The 27489-nt window shown below is 39.6% G+C and overlaps 1 protein-coding gene across 1 annotated transcript; it reads right to left on the bottom strand.

Moving 5' to 3' along the window:
• Positions 1-4694: 4694 nt before the first annotated feature.
• rasef2 (RAS and EF-hand domain containing 2) lies at positions 4695-27173 on the bottom strand. Its single transcript, XM_055173989.2, has 17 exons — positions 26691-27173; positions 26444-26596; positions 24260-24350; positions 23911-24006; positions 23753-23833; positions 22189-22304; positions 21454-21522; positions 21289-21370; positions 21063-21133; positions 20743-20917; positions 20348-20449; positions 20121-20265; positions 19913-19994; positions 5645-5759; positions 5444-5557; positions 5292-5368; positions 4695-5204 (listed from the first exon to the last, which is right to left on the bottom strand). Exons 1-17 carry the CDS (start codon positions 26999-27001, stop codon positions 5102-5104), a joined length of 1983 nt encoding a protein of 660 aa, XP_055029964.2. The 5' UTR covers positions 27002-27173; the 3' UTR covers positions 4695-5101.
• Positions 27174-27489: the final 316 nt, after the last annotated feature.

The following is a 27489-nucleotide window of genomic DNA, read 5'->3' as shown; positions in this document are numbered from 1 at the left end:
TGGCATAAGTGTCTACCCCTCATCACTAACACAGGTATGGTGAGTTCATTCTCTTTTCTTTTATCCAGCTCTAGTCCAAAGGAGATTTCCATCCATCCTATATAGGGTATATTTTGACCATTTGCAGCTACGAGACGAAGTTCTTCAGGTGCATCGATTGCTTCTGATACATCTCTTACTCTCACACTTGGCAAGTAGCTATTTTTCCACCATTCATCGACAATGCAGACTTGAGAACCAGTGTCCCATAATGCCTCCACTAGTAGACCTTGAAGGTAGCATTTTACAAGACATTGTTTTCCTACCAGAGAAGCACAAGTAGGTTTGTTTGTCTTCACAACTTTTGCACTTGAGACAGGGTTCACATTTAACTTTGAATATCCGTTACACTGTTTCTTATGGTTGGCCCAATGATCCACTTGGCATGCTTTTGAGCAGTACAACGTCTGTTTACAATTTGAGCATTGTCTTAATACCATGCCATTATTTCTAACGCCACAGTATGTACAGCACTGAGGGGACTTTTGTATAGAACCGGTCACTCCCTGTCCCGCGGTCGTGACCCAGTCCCGTTTAACGGCCCATCCCTCTGCATGACGGGAATCCTCGCCCGACAGCCAGCTGCAAAATGGTCGCCGCCACCACACTTGTAGCAATGGGTACAGTAGACATCTAACCCACTTTGCTGACAGGCAAAACACTTCCTTACTCGAGTTGCAGGCGGGTAATAACGCTGTGCTGGAACCCATCGTGGATGCTGAATTGTCTCTCTCCTCTGGAAGTAAGGCTGCTGATAGTATTGATGCTGCGGCGGTGGCCCACTAGCTATATCTCCTACCAGAGAGGAACACTGGGGTGACGTGACCTGGGGCTGTTTGATTGACTCTTTAATCTGCGAAACTTCTACACTGAGGTCTTTCAACAAGGCCATCCCAGAGCGCATTTCTCTCAGCTCACTTAAGATATTGAGTTCAGCCTTCTCTGTGTCCTTCTGACACTGTCCTTTTCCCTTCCTTTCGACACTAGTGTCGTTTGATTGTACAGTATGCACTTTGGTGACACTTGGTTGTGCAAGCCTCTTTTTACTTTGGCGTTCTGTCTCATGGGCACATGCTAAATTGACCTTGTCAAAAAACAGCTCATCACTTACATCAGCTTGAGTCAGGTAAGGCCTTAGATCACCTCTGATACTATCATTCTGCAGGCCGGTCAGAACGGTATGGAGAAACATACTCTGAACTAACTGTGGATCGTACTTCAAACTGGAGTCGGCTTCTTGTGAGGCGAATAGAATTTTCTGTCTTAAATCTAAACAGCGAACAAGAAAGCTCTGTGGGGTCTCTTTGTTGCTTTGTACCTCTGAGGTAAGTTGTTTATACAATTCCGTTGCACCCTTTTCTTGGAAATGAGCTCTGAGTATGCGTCTCAGTGTGGGCAGAGTAAGATTTGTCTTTCCCTCCAGGTAGCTACGAAGCTGCATTCCCGGTGCAATTGCTCTTATTACTGCATCAACAATTTCGAGTTCAGAGAAACCCCTACTCAGTCCATGTTCAATTTGGTGAGCAAGACTTGAGAAGGTGAGTTCGTCCTTTTGTCCAGGTTCACCTATCTGACCTGATATCTTAAACTCTCTGCTCCAGGTCGCCACAACTGGCCGCACTGATGGTTGGGGCATATTTGGGATGATGTTTCTTTGTGTATCATGGTCTAATTGTGTGCTACAGTGAGTTGAAACACTAATGTGATGCGTGTCTGCAACAATATTCTGTTTTCGTTCAATCAACTTCTGCAAAGCTAACTGCAAGTTGTCAATTTCTTTTTGCAGTAATTCCTGCTCTGTGACCTGCTCTACTGAGTCTACAGCCACCCCCTGCTGTGTTATTTGTGACCCTGAAATGTTTTCAGTATTCTGCTGAAGTTCAGAAATTTTGTCCCTTAAACACAAAAATTCAGACATACCCTCATCTTCTAGTTCACTTAGCCCCTCCCTCTCAAAGTGTTTCACCAGGGTAGAAATAACAACTGAACGTGTTTGGCTAACAACATTCTCACACTCATCAATATTTACAAACTCACATAATTTAACAAGTTTTTCTTTTGACAGTGAATACAATGCTCCAATCACTTCAAGCTTTAAGTCCTCCAATGGTTCCATTGTTCATTTAGACTTTAGGTGAGTGCAAAGTGATGTGCAAAAGCGTCCTTAGCTGGTCTGAAGATGACGATGCACTGGGAATTAACGATAAACCTCAGATGACACGCTATTTTCTTCCAAACCCAACGCTGACGCAAGCCGTTCTCACTCTGCTGTTCTCCCAAGCCAAATTTTAGAGTGAATAGCACCGTAGGTAGACCATCATCTATGGACGCCGACCTTCACTGCATATATCCTCGCTGGGGCCTCCAAAATGTAGCACCCTCACACCTGATGAGGGGAGATAGTAATGTAAGAGAAAACACACACAAGGCACGGAGCTGCTGCTTCACAAGGAGTCTGTGTATTTCTGACAAATCAATAAAACTATTCAAATAATGTAACATGTGTCTCATGAATTATTTCACACAATACAAATAAACATGAATGAAATATAACAGTTCACATTTTGTTACATATGGCACATAGGTTAATGTAATCAATTCAAATAAACATGAATAAATTCACTAAAGGTAATCTGAAAATGACAGTATTTCTTTAGCATCATCACATGGTATGCATTGGAAGAAAATATAAACTTACATCAAACAATTTCTCTAACAAGAGAATCATATTTCTTTTACTCTATATTTAAACACCTCTTTTCATCATATTGTTTCATCACACTGTTTATACAAAATAATTAACACTGTAGATGAACGTAACTGTATATAGTTATCTGATTTAAGTGTGTTTTACTATTATAATACATTTGCAACAATCCATTTGCAACTTCAATCTCTCTTTAAAACTTTATCATCTGTAATTATATAATGTAAAACTTCATATATATCAACATATAACATATTATTTTTAACACGTTATCTCAAAGACCACGTGAACACATTAAAATGGCGCACGTGTTCAGTCTGAGTAATATACAAGTTAAACGGAGCAAACTTTTAAAGTGCTAAACACAATAACTTTAACAATTTGAGCAATAACACTTTTCTCTGTGATGTTTGAACATCTTAGACACACATTTTTGTAACAGTCATAGTCCATACCTGATGAGGGGAGATAATAATGTAAGAGAAAACACACACAAGGCACGGAGCTGCTGCTTCACAAGGAGTCTGTGTATTTCTGAGCAGCGCGCCCGTCTCCCCCTACAGGTCAACACTTGCAAGGAAAAGCAATCAAACACTGCAATCATCGATCAAGGCAGAACAAGACAAGATAATAATTGTTACCACAAAGTAATTAATTATTATTAATGTTCTTATTTTTCATTCAATATTCAGACATTGTTGCATAAAATTTATAATTTTGATCTCCAAAAAAAAAATGTATAACACCACATATATTTCAACATTTTTGTAACCACCACAGATGCAGCCTCTAAAGCCTACGAAGTTAAGCTGCGTCTCCTGATGTTCCCGCCCACCAGAGTAGGGGGAGGCTGCAGACCTGGAGCCGGTAGATCTACGCCCCTGGCAGTTTTGCGCCCCTGTTGTTCCTCATGCGTCCAGTAGGCGGAGACTGCCTACCACGCCTGTCACCGAGACACGACAGCAGAGACGTTTTAGACTTTTAAAAATAAATGGTGCCAGATATTTTTTATTTTCTTGTAAATAATATGATGCGTTGACGCAGTATTTGCAGCAATTATATTAATTCACGTCTATGAAACATCATTTATAATAGTAAAACAGTAACAAGCACCTTACATTTGCAAAATAGCGAGCATTGAATCTTGGGATAGCCAAGGCTGATCCATCAAAGGTCGCATTTGGAGGCCACATATGAAGGCCTTTGTATGAGCCTTCAAATTGTAACACCTATGGGCTTTCGTTGCGGCAACGTCACTGGCCTTAAAATACGGCCTGCAGAGGAAGCAGCCTTTGAATTGGTATGCTCCCAGAGACTGCCTTAGTACAGAGGAGCTGAGAAGTGCTAAAGCAGTAGGCTATATTGGTAAATTTTGAGTTTCGTGACTCTTAGCAGATGTTTAAACCTCCCGTTTTTATTGATGCAGAAATAATGCAACAAAGTCAAAAGCAAACGAGAAATTGGAATCTTAAGCCAAATACCGGTAGTCAAAAGACGACAGAAAAACCCTGTACGAGACAGCCTTTGGTATTCCTTGTGTTTGGATGCAATTTTTATTTTTTATTTTAAGAACATTTAATAGCCTACTGCACTTTTTCATAGCATTTACTGCCCCATCTTCTTGATCAGTATTTACAAGAAAACACCAGTTTCTTGTATTTTTATATCCCATTCCATTTCTTTTGCTTATTCACCAAATAAAAGTGTAGCTCAAATCGCATTGTAATTTTTGTTTCAAGAATATCAATTTAAGAAATGGTTTGTGTTGTCTTATGTCAACTACACCGATTAAACTACCATCCAGTCATTTAAGACCTCTAAACATTCCTATGGAGAATTCCTTTGTCTGTCGACAGACAAAATAAATGTAACTGTTTCTATGCAAGAACAGCTTGTTTTAAAGCATTTACAAATGTCACCCATTATAACACATCAAATGACTCAAGTATTCCAAATCTAAAAACATTTATTTAATACAATAATGTTAGAAACATGTAAATGGACATATCCTTCAACATAAATTCAAATAACACACAAACATTTAACATTTAAATAAACACTGAACCCTGAAGTGATTTGATCATTTGTAGGCAAATGTACTGGTATACATTTGATCAATGTGCTTAAACAGTTCATGAAAATGACCTTATCTAAAATTGCTTAAAAGTGACAATGCATTTTAAAAAAGATTTATTCTCCCAATATTTTTCTAAAATTACACAAATTTATAAGGTAGAATTAACACCAACATTATTTAAAACATTACCTTCAACTTGAAAGCACTGACTTTAAAACAAATGCAAGACACTTGAGCTGAATTTTTCTGGGGAATTTCTGAGTAACAACCAGCAAGACCTAAACTCCACAGCAGTTGCTCAGCGTCTTCCTCCGATTGTGAAGATTCAGCTTAACCTGTGATTCTGATCTCCGGCTCAGTTTTGAATGTTTCTTTACTTCTCTGTGACAGTGATTAATAAAAGCCTCAAAATACTTTAACATCTTTGGATTTGTAAAACCTCTTGGAAAGAGGTAGAAAAGAGCTTACCTTGCTAAATGTAAAACTGCCTCTATGACATTTGTTCCCTCTTTGGCACTTGCCTCACAGAACAGGGCATTGTAAGTCTAATGTAATAGACAGCAGCCATTAGAATCAACTTATTGCCCTTTCATTATATTTAATAAAAAAACACGACTAACCATAGCAAGCTTTTCACCATGGAAAGCAGTCACACAGCTTCCCTCTGGCCTCTCAGCCCTCAAATCCACCTTGTTCCCTATCACACACATTGGGATATCCTCATTTGTTGACTCCTACAAGAGGGAAACATGCTAGTTTGATAAAGCAATATAATATAAAACATTCTGACAACAAATGATGCATAAAATGTGTCGCTGTACCCGAATCTGTTCCACCCATTCACGAACGTTTAGGAAACTGCTTTCAGATGTGACGTCATACAGCAAAAGCACTCCATTTGCCTTGCGAAAATATGACCTAGCAATGCTGCGAAACCTGTGTTTGAAACGGAAATACAGTAAGAGTTAGGGCTGTCACAATTATACAATTTTGCTGACGGTTAATTGTCTAATAAATTGTGATGATTACGACAACTAATTGCCTGTTTTAGGGCTTTGACGTTTTTATTCTCATAGATTTTTTGTTCGTTCATGAATTCATTATTTAAATTAAATCTTTTGCAAGGTTTACCTGACAGTAAATATTAATACATATAACACACATTTAACTCGCGTTACATTGTCACTCAAGAGGCGCCTTTAGATACTGTCTTGTTTATACAGGCGCTGCAGCTCCCCCTTGTGTTTTTTAGAGAGATATGCAATCATTGTGGTGATTTGAAATCATCGCAATGAGGTCAAACAAATCGCAATGAGACGATTATTTAATCATTGTGACAGCCCTAGTAAGAGTGTTGAGTTTATGATTTTAATAAAAGACTTGTGAAAATCAATATTTAAAATATCAAATGAAAACTTAAGACAGTGGTCTCAAACTCCCGGCCCGCCCTCCCCCTCTCTGCGGCCCGCGTCACCTTTCAAAAATATAACATAATCTGGCCCGCAGAAAAAATTTAATTCACTTTTTTATATTCGTTTGATTTTTGATTTAAACGTTCTAGTGTTCGTTCACATGGCGCGTCTAACAACGCGTTAAAACGAGTCAAAGCATTACTTTTCAAAGTGCTCGGGAGCGGAAGTTGCGCTCCGTGGCGTGGGTCGCGTCACCCGTTGCTGCGCAGCCGTGAACCACGCGCTCCGTGATGTCGAGGTTAACGGAATGCGTGATCGAATTTTAATTCCTCAACTGAACCTCGCGTCAATCATATCATTGTCACCATGCGATCAGTTAATCTGGTCGGGACTTTGTAGTGTTTGTCCAGAGAAGATTTGTTACTTCCGGGTGGATACTCAGCTGTTACTCAGAGAAGATCGAGCTGCGGTGGGCTTAGTTCACATCAACAAGTCACAGCATCTAATGGAGACACCGCATAGAGAGGCAGAGCGGTAGATGTAATGCAACACATTTTAAACTACAGATAAGAAAAGAGCCATGGTTAAGAAAAGAGAAAAGATGAACAGAAATGTACAGAAGATAAAAGAATGTAAACTGACATATATAATGAAGTATAAATATATTATTATGAAGCTTACTATTAAATTACACATAGAGCAGTATTATTATTTTTTTCTGTCCAACTACCTTATATAACATGGACTACCCATTCAAAAGTTATGGGATCACTTTCACTTATTAATATTTTCCCACATATAATAGAAAATGAATTAAAACTGAAATAACAAAGAACATAATGAAGTCAATACTATGACTGAAAACAATCCAAAATAAATCAAAACAGAAACACTAACTGGTGGTAATTTTTTATAATAGTTTATAAATGTATACAGACATTTAATTTGTTAGTTTAGTGCAAGGTTATAATAGGTCTTAGTTAAGATAAGGTCAAGAAAAGATTTACTTACTTTTATAAAGTAATGTATATTAAAAAGATAAAACAACTGCTTATATATTTTCAAGTATTATTATACATTAAATAATAGAAATTAAACATGACATTTACAGAAATATTGTACTTTGAACGTTAAAATAGCACTGCGGCCCCCCGATGAAATTTCTGTCTTAGAAATGGCCCCAAGCCAGTTTGAGTTTGAGACCCCTGACTTAAGACAACACAAAACCAGAAATGTATCTATTTAAAGTAGTCCCCATCTGGGTTTAACCAATAAAACCCATTTAGTGTACTATAGCTATAGTGAGCAGACATTTAGGGGCGGTTTCCCAGACAGGGATTAGTGCTAGACTAAAATAAAACTAGATATTAAAGTTTGAAGACAAACTTTATGTTGGCTTGAAAAAGCGTAGCTTGAACGTTTAAAACGGTTTGACAGAAGTTTAGTTTAGTAGGCTATCTGGCTGTTAGAATGTTTAAGTATGAAGGTAGCATGATTAGCATGAAGTTAGCCTGATGTTAGCATGATTAGCATGAAGCTAACATGATGCTAGCATGATTAACATGAAGCTAGCATGATGCTAGCATGATTAGCATGAAGCTAGCATGATGATAGCATGATTAGCATGAAGCTAGCATGATGCTAGCATGATTAGCATGAAGCTAGCATGATGTTAGCATGATTAGCATGAAGCTAGCATGATTAGCATTAAGCTAACATGATGTTAGCATGATTAGCATGAAGCTAGCATGATGCTAGCATGATTAGCATGAAGCTAACATGATGCTAGCATGATTAGCATGAAGCTAGCATGATGCTAGCATGATTAGCATGATGCTAGCATGATTAGCATTAAGCTAACATGATGTTAGCATGATTAACATGAAGCTAGCATGATGCTAGCATGATTAGCATGAAGCTAGCATGATGCTAGCATGATTAGCATGAAGCTAGCATGATGCTAGCATGATTAGCATGAAGCTAGCATGATTAGCATGAAGCTAGCATGATGTTAACATGATTAGCATGAAGCTGGCATGATTAGCATGAAGCTAGCATGATGCTAGCATGATTAGCATGAAGCTAGCATGATGTTAGCATGAAGCTAACATGATGCTAGCATGATTAGCATGAAGCTAGCATGATGCTAGCATGATTAGCATGATGCTAGCATGATTAGCATGAAGCTAGCATGATGCTAGCATGATTAGCATAAAGCTAGCATGATGCTAGCATGATTAGCATGAAGCTAGCATGATGCTAGCATGATGCTAGCATGATTAGCATGAAGCTAGCATGATGCTAGCATGATTAGCATGAAGCTAGCATGATGCTAGCATGATTAGCATGATGCTAGCATGATTAGCATGAAGCTAGCATGATGCTAGCATGATTAGCATGAAGCTAGCATGATGCTAGCATGATTAGCATGAAGCTAGCATGATGCTAGCATGATTAGCATGAAGCTAGCATGATGCTAGCATGATTAGCATGAAGCTAGCATGATGCTAGCATGATTAGCATGAAGTTAGCATGATGTTAATATGATTAGCATGAAGCTATCATGATGTTAGCATGAAACTAGCATGATTCTAGCATGATTAGCATGAAGCTAGCATGATTCTAGCATGATTAGCATGAAGCTAGCATGATTCTAGCATGATTAGCATGAAGCTAGCATGATGTTAGCATGATTAGCATGAAGGTAGCATGAGGCTAGCATGATTAGCATGAAGTAAGCATGAGGTTAGCATGATTAGCATGAAGCTAGCATGATTTAACGTGAAGCTAGCATGATTAGCATGATGCTAACATGATTAGCATGACGCTAGCACTATTTAGCGTGCAGCTAACAAGATTTAACATGAAGTTAGCATGATTTAGCATGAAGTTAGCAAGATTTATTATGAAATTAGCATAAAGCTAGCATGAAACTAGCATGAAGCTAGTATGACTTAGCATGGAGCTAGCATGAACCTAGCATGACCCAAAGACCCAACCCCCATGTCTCTATGATGTTCAGACCAAGAGATATAAGGCTTTGTTTATTATGTTGCTAGGGTGCTCAAATTTGGTTGCTAGGGGCGTGGCTTAATGCCTCAATAAGAATCCTATTAAGACTGATTGGATGCCTGAGTAAAATGAGCCCACCCCTATGTCTCTATGACACTCTGGTGTAAAGATATCCATCTGGGCTTTTTATAATGGTAGTCTATGGGAGATGTTGCTAGGGTACCCAAAATTGTTGCTAGGGGCGTGGCTAAATAGCTTTGGGGCGATCCTAAGAGACTGATTGGATGACTGAGTAAAATGAGCCCACCCCCATGTCTCTACGACACTCTAAAGTAAAGATATTCCATCTGGGACGCGTTTATTCCCTTATATGGGCATGCTTCCTGCCCCATTATAAGTCAATGGGAAATTTTGGGGGCCTCTTACACCCCAGGGGTACAGCTTACACCCCATTGTGATGTATGTTCTTACAGAGCCTGTCAGCCACCTTAAATGTGGTAAGCCACAAGTTTCTACAAGTTTCTCACTCGCAGCTATGACGCGTCAAAGTTTGTCTCAATGTTAAGTCAATGGAAATTTTGGGGTGTTTGAGACCCCCGTTTAGGACTTCGGAAGGTCCCATCAGTTAGAAAAGATATAGCACACTAAGTCAGACCAGTCTGAAGGTCTGTGGAAAATTTGGTGCATGTAGCTTGAAAGCCCTAGGACGAGTTAGTGTCAGAAATTTTGGGGGGAGAAAAAGAATAATAATAATAATAACTAGATATTAAAGTTTGAAGACAAACTTTATGTTGGCTTGAAAAAGCGTAGCTTGAACGTTTAAAACGGTTTGACAGAAGTTTAGTTTAGTAGGCTATCTGACTGTTAGAATGTTTAAGTATGAAGGTAGCATGATTAGCATGAAGTTAGCCTGATGTTAGCATGAAGCTAGCATGATGATAACATGATTAGCATGAAGCTAGCATGATGAGAGCATGATTAGCATGAAGCTAGCATGATGCTAGCATGATTAGCATGAAGCTAGCATGATGCTAGCATGATTAGCATGAAGCTAGCATGATGTTAGCATGATTAGCATGAAGCTAGCATGATCGTAGCATGATTAGCATGATGTTAGCATGAAGCTAGCATGATGCTAGCATGATTAGCATGAAGCTAGCATGATGCTAACATGATTAGCATGAAGCTACCATGATGCTAGCATGATTAGCATGAAGCTAGCATGATGTTAGCATGATTAACATGAAGCTAACATGATGTTTGCATGATTAGCATGATGTTAGCATGATTAGCATGAAGCTAGCATGATGCTAGCATGATTAGCATGAAGCTAGCATGATGTTAGCATGAAGCTAGCATGATGCTAGCATGATTAACATGAAGCTAACATGATGTTAGCATGATAAGCATGAAGCTAGCATGATGTTAGCATGATTAGCATGAAGCAAGCATGATGCTAGCATGATTAGCATGAAGCTAGCATGATTAGCATGAAGCTAGCATGATTAGCATGAAGCTAGCATGATTAGCATGAAGCTAGCATGATTAGCATGAAGCTAGCATGAAGCTAGCATGATTAGCTTGAAGCTAACATGATGCTAACAAGATTAGCATGAAGCTAGCATGATGCTAGCATGATTAGCATGAAGCTAGCATGATGCTAACATGATTAGCATGAAGCTAGCATGATGGTAATATGATTAACATGAAGCTAGCATGATGTTAGCATGAAACTAGCATGATTCTAGCATGATTAGCATGAAGCTAGCATGATTCTAGCATGATTAGCATGAAGCTAGCATGATTCTAGCATGATTAGCATGAAGCTAGCATGATGCTAGCATGATTAGCATGAAGTAAGCATAAGGTTAGCATGATTAGCATGAAGCTAGCATGATTTAACGTGAAGCTAGCATGATTAGCATGATGCTAACATGATTAGCATGACGGTAGGACTATTTGGCGTGCAGCTAACAAGATTTAACATGAAGCTAACATGATTTAGCATGAAGTTAGCAAGATTTATTATGAAATTAGCATAAAGCGAGCATGAAACTAGCATGAAGCTAGTATGACTTAGCATGGAGCTAGCATGAAGCTAACATGACCCAAAGACCCAACCCCCATGTCTCTATGATGTTCAGACCAAGAGATATAAGGCTTTGTTTATTATGTTGCTAGGGTGCTCATATTTGGTTGCTAGGGGCGTGGCTTAATACCTCAATAAGAATCCCATTGAGACTAATTGGATGCCTGAGTAATATGAGCCCACCCCTATGTCTCTATGACACTCTGGTGCAAAGATATGCATCTGTGCTTTTTATAATGGTAGTCTATGGGAGATGTTGCTAGGGTACCCAAAATTGTTGCTAGGGGCGTGGCTAAATAGCTTTGGGGCAATCCTAAGAGACTGATTGGATGACTGAGTAAAATGAGCCCACCCCCATGTCTCTACGACACTCCAAAGTAAAGATATTCCATCTGGGACGCTTTTATTCCCTTATATGGGCATGTTTCCTGCCCCATTATAAGTCAATGGGAAAGTTTGGGGGTCTCTTACACCCCAGGGGTACAGCTTACACCCCATTGTGATGTATGTTCTTACACAGCCTGTCAGCCTCCTTAAATGTGGTAAGCCACAAGTTTCTACAAGTTTCTCACTCACAGCTATGACCCGTCAAAGTTTGTCTCAATGTTAAGTCAATGGAAATTTTGGGGTGTTCAAGCCCCCCGTTTAGGAATTCGGAAGGTCCCATCAGTTAGAAAAGATATAGCACACTAAGTCAGACCAGTCTGAAGGTCTGTGGAAAATTTGGTGCATGTAGCTTGAAAGCTCTAGGACGAGTTAGTGTCAGAAATTTTGGGGGATAAGAAAGAATAATAATAATAACTAGAAAGGTACATTTCCTGAAGAAAATGTGAGTGGTGCTTGCCGTGGCAAAATTCTGGGGACCATATATGATTATACTCCAAGCCAAAAGTAAAACTATCCAACTCCCGTGTCTCTACGATGTTCTGATGCGGAGATATAAGGCTGTGTTTATCCGGTTGCTAGGGTACTATATTTGGTTGCTAGGGAAAAAATTGGCATCCACTAGTGATTACATGCCGAGTCACGAGTCAAACGGTCCAACCCCGTGTCTCTACCATGTTCTGATGCGGAGATATAAGGCTTTGTTTACTCTGTTGCTAGGGTACTGTATTTGGTTGCTAGGAAAAATTTGGCATCCACTAGTGATTACCCTCCGAGTCACGAGTCAAACGGTCCAACCCCCGTGTCTCTACGATGTTCTGATGCGGAGATATAAGGCTTTGTTTACTCTGTTGCTAGGGTACTGTATTTGGTTGCTAGGGAAAAAAATGGCATCCATTAGTGATTACCCTCCAAGTCACGAGTCAAACGGTCCAACCCCCGTGTCTCTACGATGTTCTGATGCGGAGATATAAGGCTTTGTTTACTCTGTTGCTAGGGTACTGTATTTGGTTGCTAGGGAAAAAAATTGCCATCCACTAGTGTTTACCCTCCGAGTCATGTGTCAAACGGTCCAACCCCCGTGTCTCTACGATGTTCTGATGCGGAGATATAAGGCTTTGTTTATTTGGTTGCTAGGGTTCTCAAATTTGGTTGCTAGGGGCGTGGCTTGGGAGTGGCCATTGATGTGCCCAATTGTTACACCCCTAGTCACAAGTAAAACGGTCCAACCCCCGTGTCTCTACGACGTTCTGATGCCGAGATATAACTGTTTGAATTTTATGTTGCTAGGGTGCTCAAAAGTGGTTGCTAGGGGCGTGGCTTAGTAAGTCTTTAAGGATCCTGAGAGACTGATTGGATGCCTGAGTAAAATGAGCCCACCCCCATGTCTCTGTGACACTGTGATGCAAAGATATCCATCTAGGCATTTTATAATGGCAGTCTATGGGATAGGTTGCTAGGGTGCCCAAAATGGTTGCTAGGGTAACCTTACACCCCCTTGTGGGGGACGTCCTGACAGAGTCTAGCACCCTCTTCTAATTTAGTAACCCACATGTTTCTATGAAATCCTCACTCGGACCTATGACCCGTCAAAATTTTTGCAATGGTAAGTCTATGGGATTTTGCCCCATTGACTTTTCATTGGGCATTTTTGGGCACCTCTTACACCCCAGGGGTACAACTTACACCCCATTGTGATCCATGTTCTTACAGAGCCTACCACCCTCTTCAAATGTTGTAACCCACATGTTTCTACAAAATCCTCGAGCAGAGCTATGACTCGTCAAAGTTGGGCGCAATGTTAAGTCAATGGGATTTTTCGGGTGGTTTTTCGCCCCCCTTTCGGAAATTCTGCACCCGACCGCTTATAAAAGTCATAGCCACCATCTCTTCAATAAACCGGTCGATTTGAGCCCTCTTTCATGGGACTACGGCAAACCGTGCGGGACGAGTTACGCGCCGAAAAAACGTGCAGACATAAGAATAATAATAATAACTAGATAGGTACATTTCCAGAAGAAAATGTGAGTGGTGCTTGCCGTGGCAAAATTCTGGGGACAGTATATGATTATACTCCAAGCCAAAAGTAAAAAGATCCAACTCCCGTGTCTCTACGATGTTCTGATGCGGAGATATAAGGCTGTGTTTATCCGGTTGCTAGGGTACTGTATTTGGTTGCTAGGAAAAAAATTGGCATCCACTTGTGATTACCCTCCGAGTCACGAGTCAAACGGTCCAACCCCCGTGTCTCTACGATGTTCTGATGCTGAGATATAAGGCTTTGTTTACTCTATTGCTAGGGTACTGTATTTGGTTGCTAGGGAAAATATTGGCATCCCATAGTGATTACCCGCCGAGTCACAAGTCAAACGGTCCCACCCCCGTGTCTCTACGATGTTCTGATGCGGAGATATAAAGCTTTGTTTACTCTGTTGCTAGGGTACTGTATTTGGTTGCTAGGGAAATAATTGGCATCCCATAATGATTACACTCTGAGTCACGAGTCAAACGGTCCAACCCCCGTGTCTCTACGATGTTCGGATGCCGAGATATAAGGCTTTGTTTACTATGTTGCTAGGGTACTGTATTTGGTTGCTAGGGAAAAAATTGGCATCCCATAATGATTACACTCTGAGTCACGAGTCAAACGGTCCAACCCCCGTGTCTCTACGATGTTCTGATGCGGAGATATAAGGCTTTGTTTACTCTGTTGCTAGGGTACTGTATTTGGTTGCTAGGGAAAAAATTGGCATCCCATAATGATTACACTCTGAGTCACAAGTCAAACGGTCCCACCCCCGTGTCTCTACGATGTTCTGATGCGGAGATATAAAGCTTTGTTTACTCTGTTGCTAGGGTACTGTATTTGGTTGCTAGGGAAAAAATTGGCATCCCATAATGATTACACTCTGAGTCACGAGTCAAACGGTCCAACCCCCGTGTCTCTACGATGTTCTGATGCGGAGATATAAGGCTTTGTTTACTCTGTTGCTAGGGTACTGTATTTGGTTGCTAGGGAAAAAATTGGCATCCCATAATGATTACACTCTGAGTCACGAGTCAAACGGTCCAACAACCGTGTCTCTATGATGTTCTGATGCGGAGAGATAAGGCTTTGTTTACTCTGTTGCTAGGGTACTGTATTTGGTTGCTAGGGAAAAAATTGGCATCCCATAATGATTACACTCCGAGTCACGAGTCAAACGGTCCAACCCCCGTGTCTCTACGATGTTCTGATGCGGAGATATAAGGCTTTGTTTACTCTGTTGCTAGGGTACTGTATTTGGTTGCTAGGGAAAAAAATGGCATCCCATAATGATTACACTCTGAGTCACGTATCAAACGGTCCAACCCCCGTGTCTCTACGATGTTCGGATGCCGAGATATAACTGTTTGAATTTTATGTTGCTAGGGTGCTCAAAAGTGGTTGCTAGGGGCGTGGCTTAATACCTATGTAAGGATCCTGAGAGACTGATTGGATGCCTGAGTAAAATGAGCCCACCCCCATGTCTCTATGACACTGTGGTGCAAAGATATCCATCTGGGCATTTTATAATGGCAGTCTATGGGAGATGTTGCTAGGGTGCCCAAAATTGTTGCTAGGGGCGTGGCTTAATAGCTCTGGGATGATCCTGAGGGACTGATTGGATGCCCGAGTGAAATGAGCCCACCCACTTATCTCTATGACACTGTAAAGCAAAGATATCCCATCTGGAACTTTTTTATTCCCTTATATGGGCATGTTTCCTGCCCCATTATAAGTCAATGGGAAAATTCGGGTGCCTCTTACACCCCAGGGGTACAACTTACACCCCATTGTGATCCATGTTCTTACAGAGTCTACCACCCTCTTCAAATGTTGTAACCCACATGTTTCTATAAAATCCTCGAGCGGAGCTATGACTCGTCAAAGTTGGGCGCAATGTTAAGTCAATGGGATTTTTCGGGTGGTTTTTCGTCCCCCTTTCGGAAATCCTGCACCCAATCGCTCATAAAAGTCATAGCACACCTCTCCTCAATAAGCCGGTCGATTTGAGCCCTCTTTCATGGGTCTACGACAAACCGTGCGGGACGAGTTAGGTGCCGAAAAAACGTGCAGACATAAGAATAATAATTATAACTAGATAGGTACATTTCCTGAAGAAAATGTGAGTGGTGCTTGCCGTGGAAAAATTCTGGGGAACATATATGATTATACTCCAAGCCAAAAGTAAAACGATCCAACTCCTGTGTCTCTACGATGTTCTGATGCGGAGATATAAGGCTTTGTTTACTCTGTTGCTAGGGTACTGTATTTGGTTGCTAGGGGGAAAAATTGGCATCCACTAGTGATTACCCTCCGAGTCACAAGTCAAACGGTCCAACCCCCGTGTCTCTACGATGTTCTGATGCGGAGATATAAGGCTTTGTTTACTCTGTTGCTAGGGTACTGTATTTGGTTGCTAGGGAAAAATTGGCATCCCATAATGATTACACTCCGAGTCACGTGTCAAACGGTCCAACCCCTGTGTCTCTACGATGTTCTGATGTGGAGATATAAGGCTTTGTTTACTCTGTTGCTAGGGTACTGTATTTGGTTGCTAGGGAAAAAATTGGCATCCCATAATGATTACACTCTGAGTCACGAGTCAAACGGTCCAACCCCCGTGTCTCTACGATGTTCTGATGCGGAGATATAAGGCTTTGTTTACTCTGTTGCTAGGGTATTGTATTTGGTTGCTAGGGAAAAAATTGGCATCCCATAATGATTACACTCTGAGTCACGAGTCAAACGGTCCAACCCCCGTGTCTCTACGATGTTCTGATGCGGAGATATAAGGCTTTGTTTACTCTGTTGCTAGGGTACTGTATTTGGTTGCTAGGGAAAAAATTGGCATCCACTAGTGATTACCCTCCGAGTCATGAGTCAAACGGTCCAAACCCTGTGTCTCTACGATGTTCTGATGCGAAGATATAAGGCTTTGTTTACTCTGTTGCTAGGGTACTGTATTTGGTTGCTAGGGAAAAAAATGGCATCCACTAGTGATTACGCGCCGAGTCACAAGTCAAACGGTCCAACCCCCGTGTCTCTACGATGTTCTCATGCGGAGATATAAGGCTTTGTTTACTCTGTTGCTAGGGTACTGTATTTGGTTGCTAGGGAAAAAATGCCATCCACTAGTGATTACCCTCCGAGTCACGAGTCAAACGGTCCAACCCCCGTGTCTCTACGATGTTCTGATGCGGAGATATAAGGCTTTGTTTACTCTGTTGCTAGGGTACTGTATTTGGTTGCTAGGGAAAAAATTGGCATCCCATAGTGATTACACTCTGAGTCACGAGTCAAACGGTCCAACCCCCGTGTCTCTACGATGTTCTGATGCGGAGATATAAGGCTTAGTTTATTCGGTTGCTAGGGTGCTCAAATTTGGTTGCTAGGGGCGTGGCTTGGGAGTGGCCAATTATGTGCCCAATTGTTACACCCCTAGTCACAAGTAAAACGGTCCAACCCCCGTGTCTCTACGATGTTCTGATGCCGAGATATAACTGTTTGAATTTTATGTTGCTAGGGTGCTCAAAAGTGGTTGCTAGGGGCGTGGCTTAGTAAGTCTTTAAGGATCCTGAGAGACTGATTGGATGCCTGAGTAAAATGAGCCCACCCCCATGTCTCTATGACACTGTGGTGCAAAGATATCCATCTGGGCATTTTATAATGGCAGTCTATGGGAGATGTTGCTAGGGTACCCAAAATTGTTGCTAGGGGCGTGGCTTAATAGATCTGAGATGATCCTGAGGGACTGATTGGATGCCCGAGTAAAATGAGCCCACCCCCTTGTCCCTACGAAGCTGCAATGCGAAGATATCCCATCAGGAAAATTTGTATTCCCTTATATGGGCGTGTTCCTTGCCCCATTGACTTTTCATTAGGGCACTTTTGGGAGCCTCTTACACCCCAGGGGTACAGCTTACACCCCAATGTGATGTATGTTCTTACAGAGCCTACCACCCTCTGTAAATGTTGTAACCCACATGTTTCTACAAAATCCACGAGCGGAGCTATGACCCGTCAAAGTTGGGCCCAATGTTAAGTCAATGGGATTTTTCGGGTGGTTTTACGCCCCCCTTTCGGAAATCCTGCACCCGATCCCTTATAAAAGTCATAGCACACCTCTCCTCAATAATCCGGTCAATTTGAGCCCTCTTTCATGGCTCTACGACAAAGCGTGCGGGACGAGTTACGCGCCGAAAAAGTGTCCGGATGTAAGAATAAAATATAATAATAATAATATCCCTGAGGAATAGTAATAGTGATGCCTTGCATAAATGCAAGCACCACTAATAATAAGTATGCAAGATAGTAATAGTGATGCCTTGCATAAATGCAAGCACCACTAATAATAATATCCCTGAGGAATAGTAATAGTGATGCTTTGCATAAATGCAAGCACCACTAATAATAAGTTTAAGAGCAATAACAATATGTTGGCTTTTTCAAAGCCAACATAATAATAAGTTTAATAGCAATAACAATATATTGGCTTTTTCAAAGCCAACATAATTAATTTAAGAGCTGTCCAAACTGAAAACAATTTGCACGGACACATCTTAAAATACATCAGTGCCCTTTGTTTTGCCTCAAAATGCACAAAAGTAATGTTTTTAAGTAAGGCATGTTTGTTAAAACTAGTTATATTTCCTAATTAAACTAAGGCGTAGTTCTGGCTTAAGCTAATCCCTGTTCGGGAAACCACCCCATAGTGTAGGTCAACTTTTACCAGGAGTGGGACCAAAAAATCTACCGGGAAATTTCGTATTCCACCGGCCCTCCGTGGTAAAAAAAAAGGTCTTGTATTTGTAGTAAAACTAGGGTAATACAAATCGTAATCAATCTGCAAAAAAAAAAACATTTTCATAATAATAATAAAATCATTAAATCATGGATTATTATCCTAAATGAGTAACTATACAAAATGATACCTGTTTGAAAGACGAAGATGCGCACCTGTCAATCAGCTATTACATAACAGAGCGAGGCCAGAGATGAACGTGCTCATAAATGGGAGTAATATGGAATACTTTCTTTACATCTTTGAAAAACTGTAAGAATTTTTCCTTTAAATATCATTTTTGTCATATAAAGTTTTGAGAGATAATAATGTTTTTCCACTGTTATTGCTCATTTATTTTAACGTGTTTGGTGCATTTACCTCAGAGTTTATTTCAATTATTTTGCTGTTTTTCCGGTAATAATAATACAATTTACATGCCAATCCTACTTCCTTGTCTTTTTATTCATTTCATTATGCTGTTATAGTAAGTTATGTGGATATTTATTGCCCTATAAAACTTTCATTGCCGTTATATACTCTCAACTAATATTCAAATCATATGCGGAATAATGTGTGTATCTTTGAATAACTGTAAGAATACAGGTAATCCTTAAAAATAATTTTTGTCAAAGTTCTGAGAAATAATAATATTGTGAGGATATATATTGCAGTTGAATACTCTCTTTATAATATGAAAATCACATAGCAGGAAATATATAATGTGATACTGCAAAGTTACCCTTCTTACTTTTATTTATTATCCAAATGGAGACAAACCTTTGCAAATGTGCTGATTTGATCCATTCATGTACTGACCAAAAAGCTAGAGATTTTAAACATCCCTAATCCACACTTACTATCAAATAGTCTATCTGCTTGATGGATCAATCCGACCGCATATGTACTCCAATAAACAGGCATTCGGCGGCGCAGCTTTTTACATCAAAGGCCGACAGGCTATGTCATTTGGGGAGAGCCGTTCAATGACCCCCCTATATTTTAAATAATCCTAAACATGGTTGGACCTGTCGAACAGGTTGAGCACTTTTATGTTGAGCAAAGAGGCTGCACAGTTTGACCAGCGGGAAGCGGCCGCACATCAAGCCGCCAGACGGGGTTGCTATATAACTCGCAATGTATATTATCAGACCGACCCTTGCAGCCTCAAAACACTACCAGCCCACCGGGAAATGTCCTGACTCTCCCGATGGCCACTCCCCACTGACTTTTACCATATATAAACACATTGAAAAGGCTTAAATTTATTAAAAAGTGTGTTGTATTAAGATTCCACTAACAAAAATTTAATTGTGTAATCTTTTTAGATGCCCACCGTAATTAATAATTTTAAACATATCTTAAAAATAAGTATATACACTGTACCTTTCCTGTCCAGCAGTGTCCCAGATCTGAAGGTTTGTTTTCTCACCATCTACCAGCATCTTCTTCATTTGAAAGTCAACACCTGCAAGAATAAACTCTGCTTAGTGCTAATACTATATTTAATCCTAATACTCTTTAAATGGTAACGTTAAATAATATAGTAGGGATAAACATTTTATTAGCATATTTGACATATCCATCTTCATACCAAGAGTGGTTTGTATATCTCCCCTGAATTCATTAAGACTTAGTCGTAGTAAGAAGCTGGACTTTCCTGACCCAGCATCCCCAGCTAACACCAGACGATACACAGGAGCAAGATCATCAGTTTCATGAACCTCTGCTTCAGTTTGCTGAGTACAAAAAGGATAAGCACATTGTTCATACCCGAACATAGCTGGACAGACTAACATGAGCTACGGTTGCATGAGCTACCTTGACAGGAAAAACAGACAGCCGGCGCCGAAGCGAAGAGGTTATTGAGCCAACTGTGCTACGAGCTACAGATCCCATACCTTCAGACTTTAGGTCAGAAACCTACAAGACATGCACATACATGTATGCTATTATATACAGTGGAGTACATAAGTGTGAAACCATTGATGCACCGAAATTAAAATTCTGGGCCGATACCAAAAATTCAGGATGCACCTTGGCCAAAAACTGAAAGTTACATTTTGGTTTAGCTAATTTAATAAGAGTAAGGACTACAATCCATAAAAAAATAAAGTAACACCAAAATTGGATGAAAACAAAAACTAAATATTTGTAATAATATAACATGCAACAGAATCCAATCTCTTTTTAACAGCAGGTGGTAACTTGCTTACTTCAAGCTCAGATGGATTATAAGAGTCGTTATGATGCGCTGTCTCATGGCTGTCATCGCTGTCATAATCACTGCCTGACATTGGCTCCGTGTCAGTCTGAATGGAAACTCCACTATCCAAATATCTATCAGCCCAACTCTTTACCAGGGCCATGGTGTCCTCTTCATTAACAAAACTAACAATGCCATACAGAAACGTCAGTCACAAGGAAAACAAACTCAGGAGTAAACAAGAAAGCATCTTCAACATTTATTCAGCATTTGTTTCCGACAAGGTACACTGGCAACATATATTGGGTAAACAGAAGGGAGTATATTCACCTGCCCTGATTCATTGTGCTCTGTCGAAGCGGTTTCATCTTCCTCGGAGGAACTTCATTTTTGGGAGAGAGCTACAGAAGAGTAAATATTGGATGATAGTTATCACTAACAAATTAAGTTACAGAAAATAATGCATTTAATGTATGCATGCTGGAAATTCAAATGCTTGATCACGTTTAAAATGAACGTGGTACCGATGCCAATTCAAAAGCAATTAAAACACTACCCGTCTTTTTGTAGTAGCATTATCTTGGGTCAGAGCAGAGCGTAACCCATCATTGCTGTCATACAACTTTTTGTTCACTTCCCTGATGTGGAGAAAAAGAATGACATTTAGTGTGACAATATAGCATCAAAACTAAGCAAATGATGTTATAACCAACAAACTTACTGAAGGATTTCTATTTGGCTTGAGTAAGCCTGGTATTCAATAACCATCTTTTTCAGGTCTTCACTTTCTCTGTATGATAAAACACCAATACCAAAAGTATTTCAACTTTAACATCTTTAAAAATTATCGTATTTTTCGGTTTATAAGCCGCGTTTTTATTTCATAACTTGGCTGATGCTGCGTCTTATAGTCAGGTGCGCCTTGTAAGTCAGTATGAATTCATTTGGATATTTATGAGGTAAGAGACAACATTATCGCCTACAGCCGTGAGGGTCCGCTATATGCTGCTTCTGTATTTATGTAATTCAATGGATTCTGTAATGTGGAATGACGAGTATGCGAACTTCACGCTAGTTGGTTTGTTCGGTTAATTTAGCCTATTCATAAGTTCTGTAAGTTCTGGTTTATCGTTTAAATAACTGATAATATTACTTTAATGTACAGATATCTATTCAGCCTGCTGTTCTGTCTGCTATTGTTTAGTTGAATATCTTGCCTTTTCAGATTAAATGTCTGTTCTTTGGCTTGGATTTTGTGAAATAATTTTCTAAATAAACACAATGTATAATTCACTGTGACTTATATATGTTATTTCGTCTTAATGATGCGGCTTATACTCCGGTGCGGCTTATAGTCCGGAAAGTACGGTACATTTTAGATTTGGCAAATGCTTTTACCTAAGGCAGCTTATCAACTTGTTTTACCAACTGGTTAGTCAAGCATCAATATTCTCACCTCTCATGTTGAAGTTTCTGATCAGTAAATGCATTCTTCAATCTGTCCAACTCCACCTGGAGAATGGAGACATTCATCTGAGCTTTCATGAGCGAGTTTCTCAGGTCTTCATTCTCCTAAAAAAAACAACAACAACAACAACAACAGGAATTACAACTGACAAAAGTCAATATATGCATAACACTTCTTTGTAATATCCTGAGGCTTGTTCTGGCAGTGGGTAATAACCAAGGGAAAGCAACCAGACAATGTACTATTCAAATATTTTTGTACTGTATAAACAATTAACATATTTAATTAACAACGAATAGAACTGCCTACACTTAAAAAAACAAAGTAAAGCTGGATGTAAAAACCTGAACACAAACATTTAATTCAAATTTTTTGTACTGCAGCTACTTTGACAAATTTAATCTTGATTCATAGCAGCTTTACAATAAATGTTTCCTTTTGGACCCCTTAAAGGATTAGTCTATTTTCTTAAAAAATAAATCCAGATAATTTACTCACCACCATGTCATCCAAAAATTATGTCTTTCTTTGTTCAGTCGAGAAGAAATTTGGTTTTTTAAGGAAAACATTCCAGGATTTTTCTCATTTTAATGGACTTTAATAGACACCAACACTTTTTAATGCAGTTTAAAATTGTAGTTTCAAAGGACTCTAAACGATCTTAAACGAGGCATAAGGGTCTTATCTAGTGAAACGATTGTCATTTTTGGCAAGAAAAATAAAAAATATGCACTTTTAAACCACAGCTTCTCTTCTTCCTCCGGTCCTGTGACGCCCCAGCGCAACCTCACGTAATTGCTTAATGCCGTGGAAAGGTCACGTGTTACATATATGAAACGCACATTTGCGGACCATTTTAAACAATAAACTAACACAAAGACATTAATTAGCATCATTTGACATATAACAACGTTGGAACGGTCCACTTTCTCCACACTGGGGCGTAGTTTTGCATGCATAATCCGTGACCTGTTGACGTGATGATGCAATACGTGAGGTTGCGCTGGTGCTTCACACGACCGGAGAAAGACGAGAAGTTGTTGTTTAAAAGTGCATACTTTTTCTTCTTGCCAAAAATGACAATCGCTTCACTAGATAAGACCCTTATGCCTCGTTTGAGATCGTTTAGAGTCCTTTGAAACTGCAATTTTAAACTGCATTAAAACTGTTAAGTGTTGGTGTCCATTAAAGTCCATTAAAATTAGAAAAAACGCAGAATGTTTTCCTCAAAAAACATAATTTCTTCTTGACTGAACAAAGAAAGACATCAACATTTTGGATGACATGATGGTGAGTAAATTATCAGGATTTTTTTAAGAGAATGGACTAATCCTTTAAGAGAAAGGGAACTCGGATACAAAGCAAATATAAATTACTCTGCAATGTATGTAGCAAGAAATTCCTAACAAATTAACTCTTTCTTATAAATTTTCTGGGGGCCTCCAGGGGGTTCTATGGGGTCCCCAGAAAATTTAAGAGAAAAAAGTTAATTTATTAGGAAAAATCAGTTTAAAAACCCCTGGCATAAAAGAATAGGATTTCTGATTCCTACCTGCATCAGATCTCTAATCTGTGATCTCAGTTTGACGGCATCTTCTCTGGGGCTGGTTAATTTTGACTCCTCTTGATATTGCTAATAATAAAGGCAATGTGAACATTACTTGCACATTTTAACAAGCAAATATAAAAGCATGCCAATAATTCTCCCACCTTTGTGAGTCGGTCTATAGCTGCTTGCAGGTCAGCCAGCTCATTCTCATGCTTGATTTGGAGCACTGCTATAGATTCGTCCAATTTCTTTCGCTCCTGTGTACATGAAACCCAAGAAGAGTGTTTTCGTTTTACGCACAGGCCTGATAAAGAGGCATTTACAAGCTCTCATAGAGATGCCTTTGTGCACGCAGGAGTCTGGCTGGCACCACTCACTGGACTACAATAATAAAGGTGGTCCTAAACCCAAACCTCAAAGCTTTTCCATTTTCCGAAACACAACAACGTCCATTTTATATCATAACTTAAATAGCATCATACTGCAACCAAGACTTAATGGACATCTCACCTCTTCTCTGATTCTCGCTTCTGTCCGTGCCAGCTGTTGCTGCAAGTCATCCTCCAATTCTGCAAACTGACTGCTGGTCAGTTCTTCTGTCCTGTTGTCATGAACACACTTTAGATATCAAATACTAGCTTTACAGCCTTTTAACCAAAAGTGGTTTGAAAGAGCCAGTCTAGGACCTGCTACACACTTTGATACATCCAGGTGCACTTACATCAAGATCTCTAAAAAATTGTGTTCTCTCTAGAGCCACATGTAAAAATATATGAAGAGTTGGGTTCCAAAACGCGATAAATGCCTTCTTTTTTAAATGAGTTACTGCCAAAATCAGTATTATATCAGGTCAGTATTTAAAAGTAAATTCTTAATTTTACGCAAAATACAATATCCGCCGTGTAATTTTTGTCATCTTTTCTCCCTTTTCCCCCCAAAACACAATAAACGCCACTCCTCCTTTTCAACAGAATGCAATAAATCCGCTCCACAAATCACAGCGCACCATTACACGCACTGTAAACAAACAATGGCGGCGCGTTGAGTACACGGAATCCTAGTTTTCCTCACCTACTTCGTGATCAACAAACAAACAAAAACAAAATAATATTTTAATGGCATTGATAAACCTGTGGGGATTTTCTGTGACGGGAAAAAAACGAAAACCATCAACATCTAATAATTTACGCCAGAGGCACTCGGGAGCCGGTTGCTTATTCTCCTGACAGCATCAAGCTTCTTTCATGCCAACACATTGACCCCAGAGGATCTTATGAAAAACGTTCCATAGTTTTACTCAAGTCAACGAAAATCGAGCAGGACCATACATTTTACAGCTGATCGCTGTGAAAAATGTTAAGTGACGACATCCCAAGTATAACCGCAGCAATGACTATATGACAAAGTAAGTGTTTTGGTTAATGCCATTAATATTTATTTTTTAATCAGTGTATTACTGTTCAACTAAATGAATATAAGATGGCAAAGATGAATGCACATTTATTTATTGATTCTATAGATTAATAGCATCATGTCATGGTTTTATTGCATTTTGTGGAAAAAATAATCCGTTTTTATAATAAATCTTTGAAAATCAAGTTATGGATTTGAATTTTTTATGTTTTTATAACCTAAAGATGCTATGTGAAAGTTTGTAACAGAAAATAGTGGTTTTCATCTTGTCACTTTCTTGGTATAGAAAACACGTTTTTACCGAAATTTGTCAAAATGGATTTATTGCGTTTTGGAACCAAACTCTTCAATACAAATTCCTTAAAGGAGTAGTCCACCCAACAAAATGGGGCCCATTGACTTTTTATAATAGGAATAAATGACCATGGAAAATGGTCAAGTCAATGGGGACCATTTTTGGGTGAACTACTCCTTCAATAAAGCTACACAGTCTTACCAAAATCATCAAGAGGGTGCAGCTGAGCAAACCTCAGAAGGCAAGGCTCCTGCGAACATAAGCTGCAACTACGTGAGCTGAAGCAAACAACCTCACGCTAAACACACAGAAAAGCCTTCACTAGGACAACACGAAATGCGTCCACGCCTAGAGAACCACTCAACCAAAAAACTACGAAACAAAAAATTAGTTCTTAGGAAAGTGAAGAGAAATGCAAGCTTAGTAACCCTACACTGATTTTCAATTTCCTCCTTTAAGGGCATTTCTAAATATTACAATGAATACTTAAGTTGGTAAAAGCTTAAAGAACAAAACATACAATGTAGTTGATAAGGAAGTTTGTAATGATATTGATGTAGATATATGATACATAAAATAAACCAAAAATTTAATAAAAACTGTAAAGTGCATTCTAGTCCAATAGAAAATAGTAATAATAATGTGGTACTGCAAGGTACTTTCCTAAGTACATAAATGCTTATGCAAAGTTATAATATTGTGCAATTTGATCAAACAAAACATAAAAATCATGTCACAGTTTTTTTTTACAAAGCTGTACTATGATTTCAGTCTTTTTTTTTTTACATTAAACAGGAATAGACCCTGATATTTAGACATACATACAGACTTTTCTAAGTCTTCTGTCAGCATCAAACCTTAATTTTTTTCGTCTCTTTAATATCTTGGGTGCAGTGACAACACCTTGACCTTGATATCACTCATTATGTAAGAATTTGAGCCAGAGCAGCTGTAGAAACACCAGCCCATTCCCAAATTGCTCTCACCTTCTCAGACTGGTTTCCAGTTGTTGATTCTCCAGCCTGTGCTCTTTACTCTCAGCCACAAAACTCTTTATGAGATCTTCATATTGCTGCAGTAACACCTCATCTGATGTGGAGTGAATCTGTTCATACAACTCGCTCAATGAGTCCAACTGCCTGCAAACACAACGCCAGATATTATAGCTTCCTTTTGGTCAATAAATATATATTATAACTGTTACTTGTGAATATTTCCCAGAAATTTCCATACCTTCCCAAATAACAGGCCAGATCTCCATCTAATGTGTTTTCAAATTGATCCCAAGCACTTCTCTGAGCCTGCACACTGTCGCCCAACAAAGCCAGATTCAGTGCTTCCGAAACTTCATTAAAACTGGACGAGAAGTCATTGAAATTGATGTATCCGTCTCCATCCAGGTCAAACTTGTTAAATAAATTGCTGATGTGGTCACCAGGGACACTGAGCTCTGTACAAACGTTAGTGAAGTCCTCGTACTCAATCCTTCCCGACTTGTTCCCATCACATGCCGAAAAAAGCCTCCGTAGGTCAGTGCGGTTCATTGTTTCACTTCAAAACTCACCTGAAAACACCGAAAACGAAAAAAGTGTAAGTGAAATAAAAAGAGTGAAGATGAAAGAACGCTAGATATTAGTGCTGTAGCGCACACATCGGCAACAGGTGCGCTGAAAACTCGCTGTGAACTAAAGACAGAAAGCCACGAGCGATTGGATGAGATCTGTAATTAGAAGTGTTCGACTTTATGCGGCGCTGCGCAGATCGATTGGCGTATGACGTCAACGTACCGCGACAGCGATTGGTTCATACTGCTCTCGCGGTACTTTGACGCCATTGGTCGATCGCTCTGCGCAGCGCCACCTAAAGTCGAACACGCATATGATCTTGCTGTTTAAAAGGTTGAGCTCAGTTTGTTTGACATTGGATATTATGTGGAGTTGAGTCAGAGCAGTCCATCACACATAGCGTGAGTTACAGCAAACTCGTGTGAATTTGTAAAATATCTTAGCAATGCTTTTATGTTGGTTGTTTA

The sequence above is a fragment of the Misgurnus anguillicaudatus genome, chromosome 15 (assembly GCF_027580225.2).
Source record: "Misgurnus anguillicaudatus chromosome 15, ASM2758022v2, whole genome shotgun sequence".
Classification (NCBI taxonomy): Eukaryota; Metazoa; Chordata; class Actinopteri; order Cypriniformes; family Cobitidae; genus Misgurnus; species Misgurnus anguillicaudatus.
The sequence above is the reverse complement of the archived record's forward strand: the minus strand, read 5'-3'. Positions and strand labels throughout refer to the sequence as shown.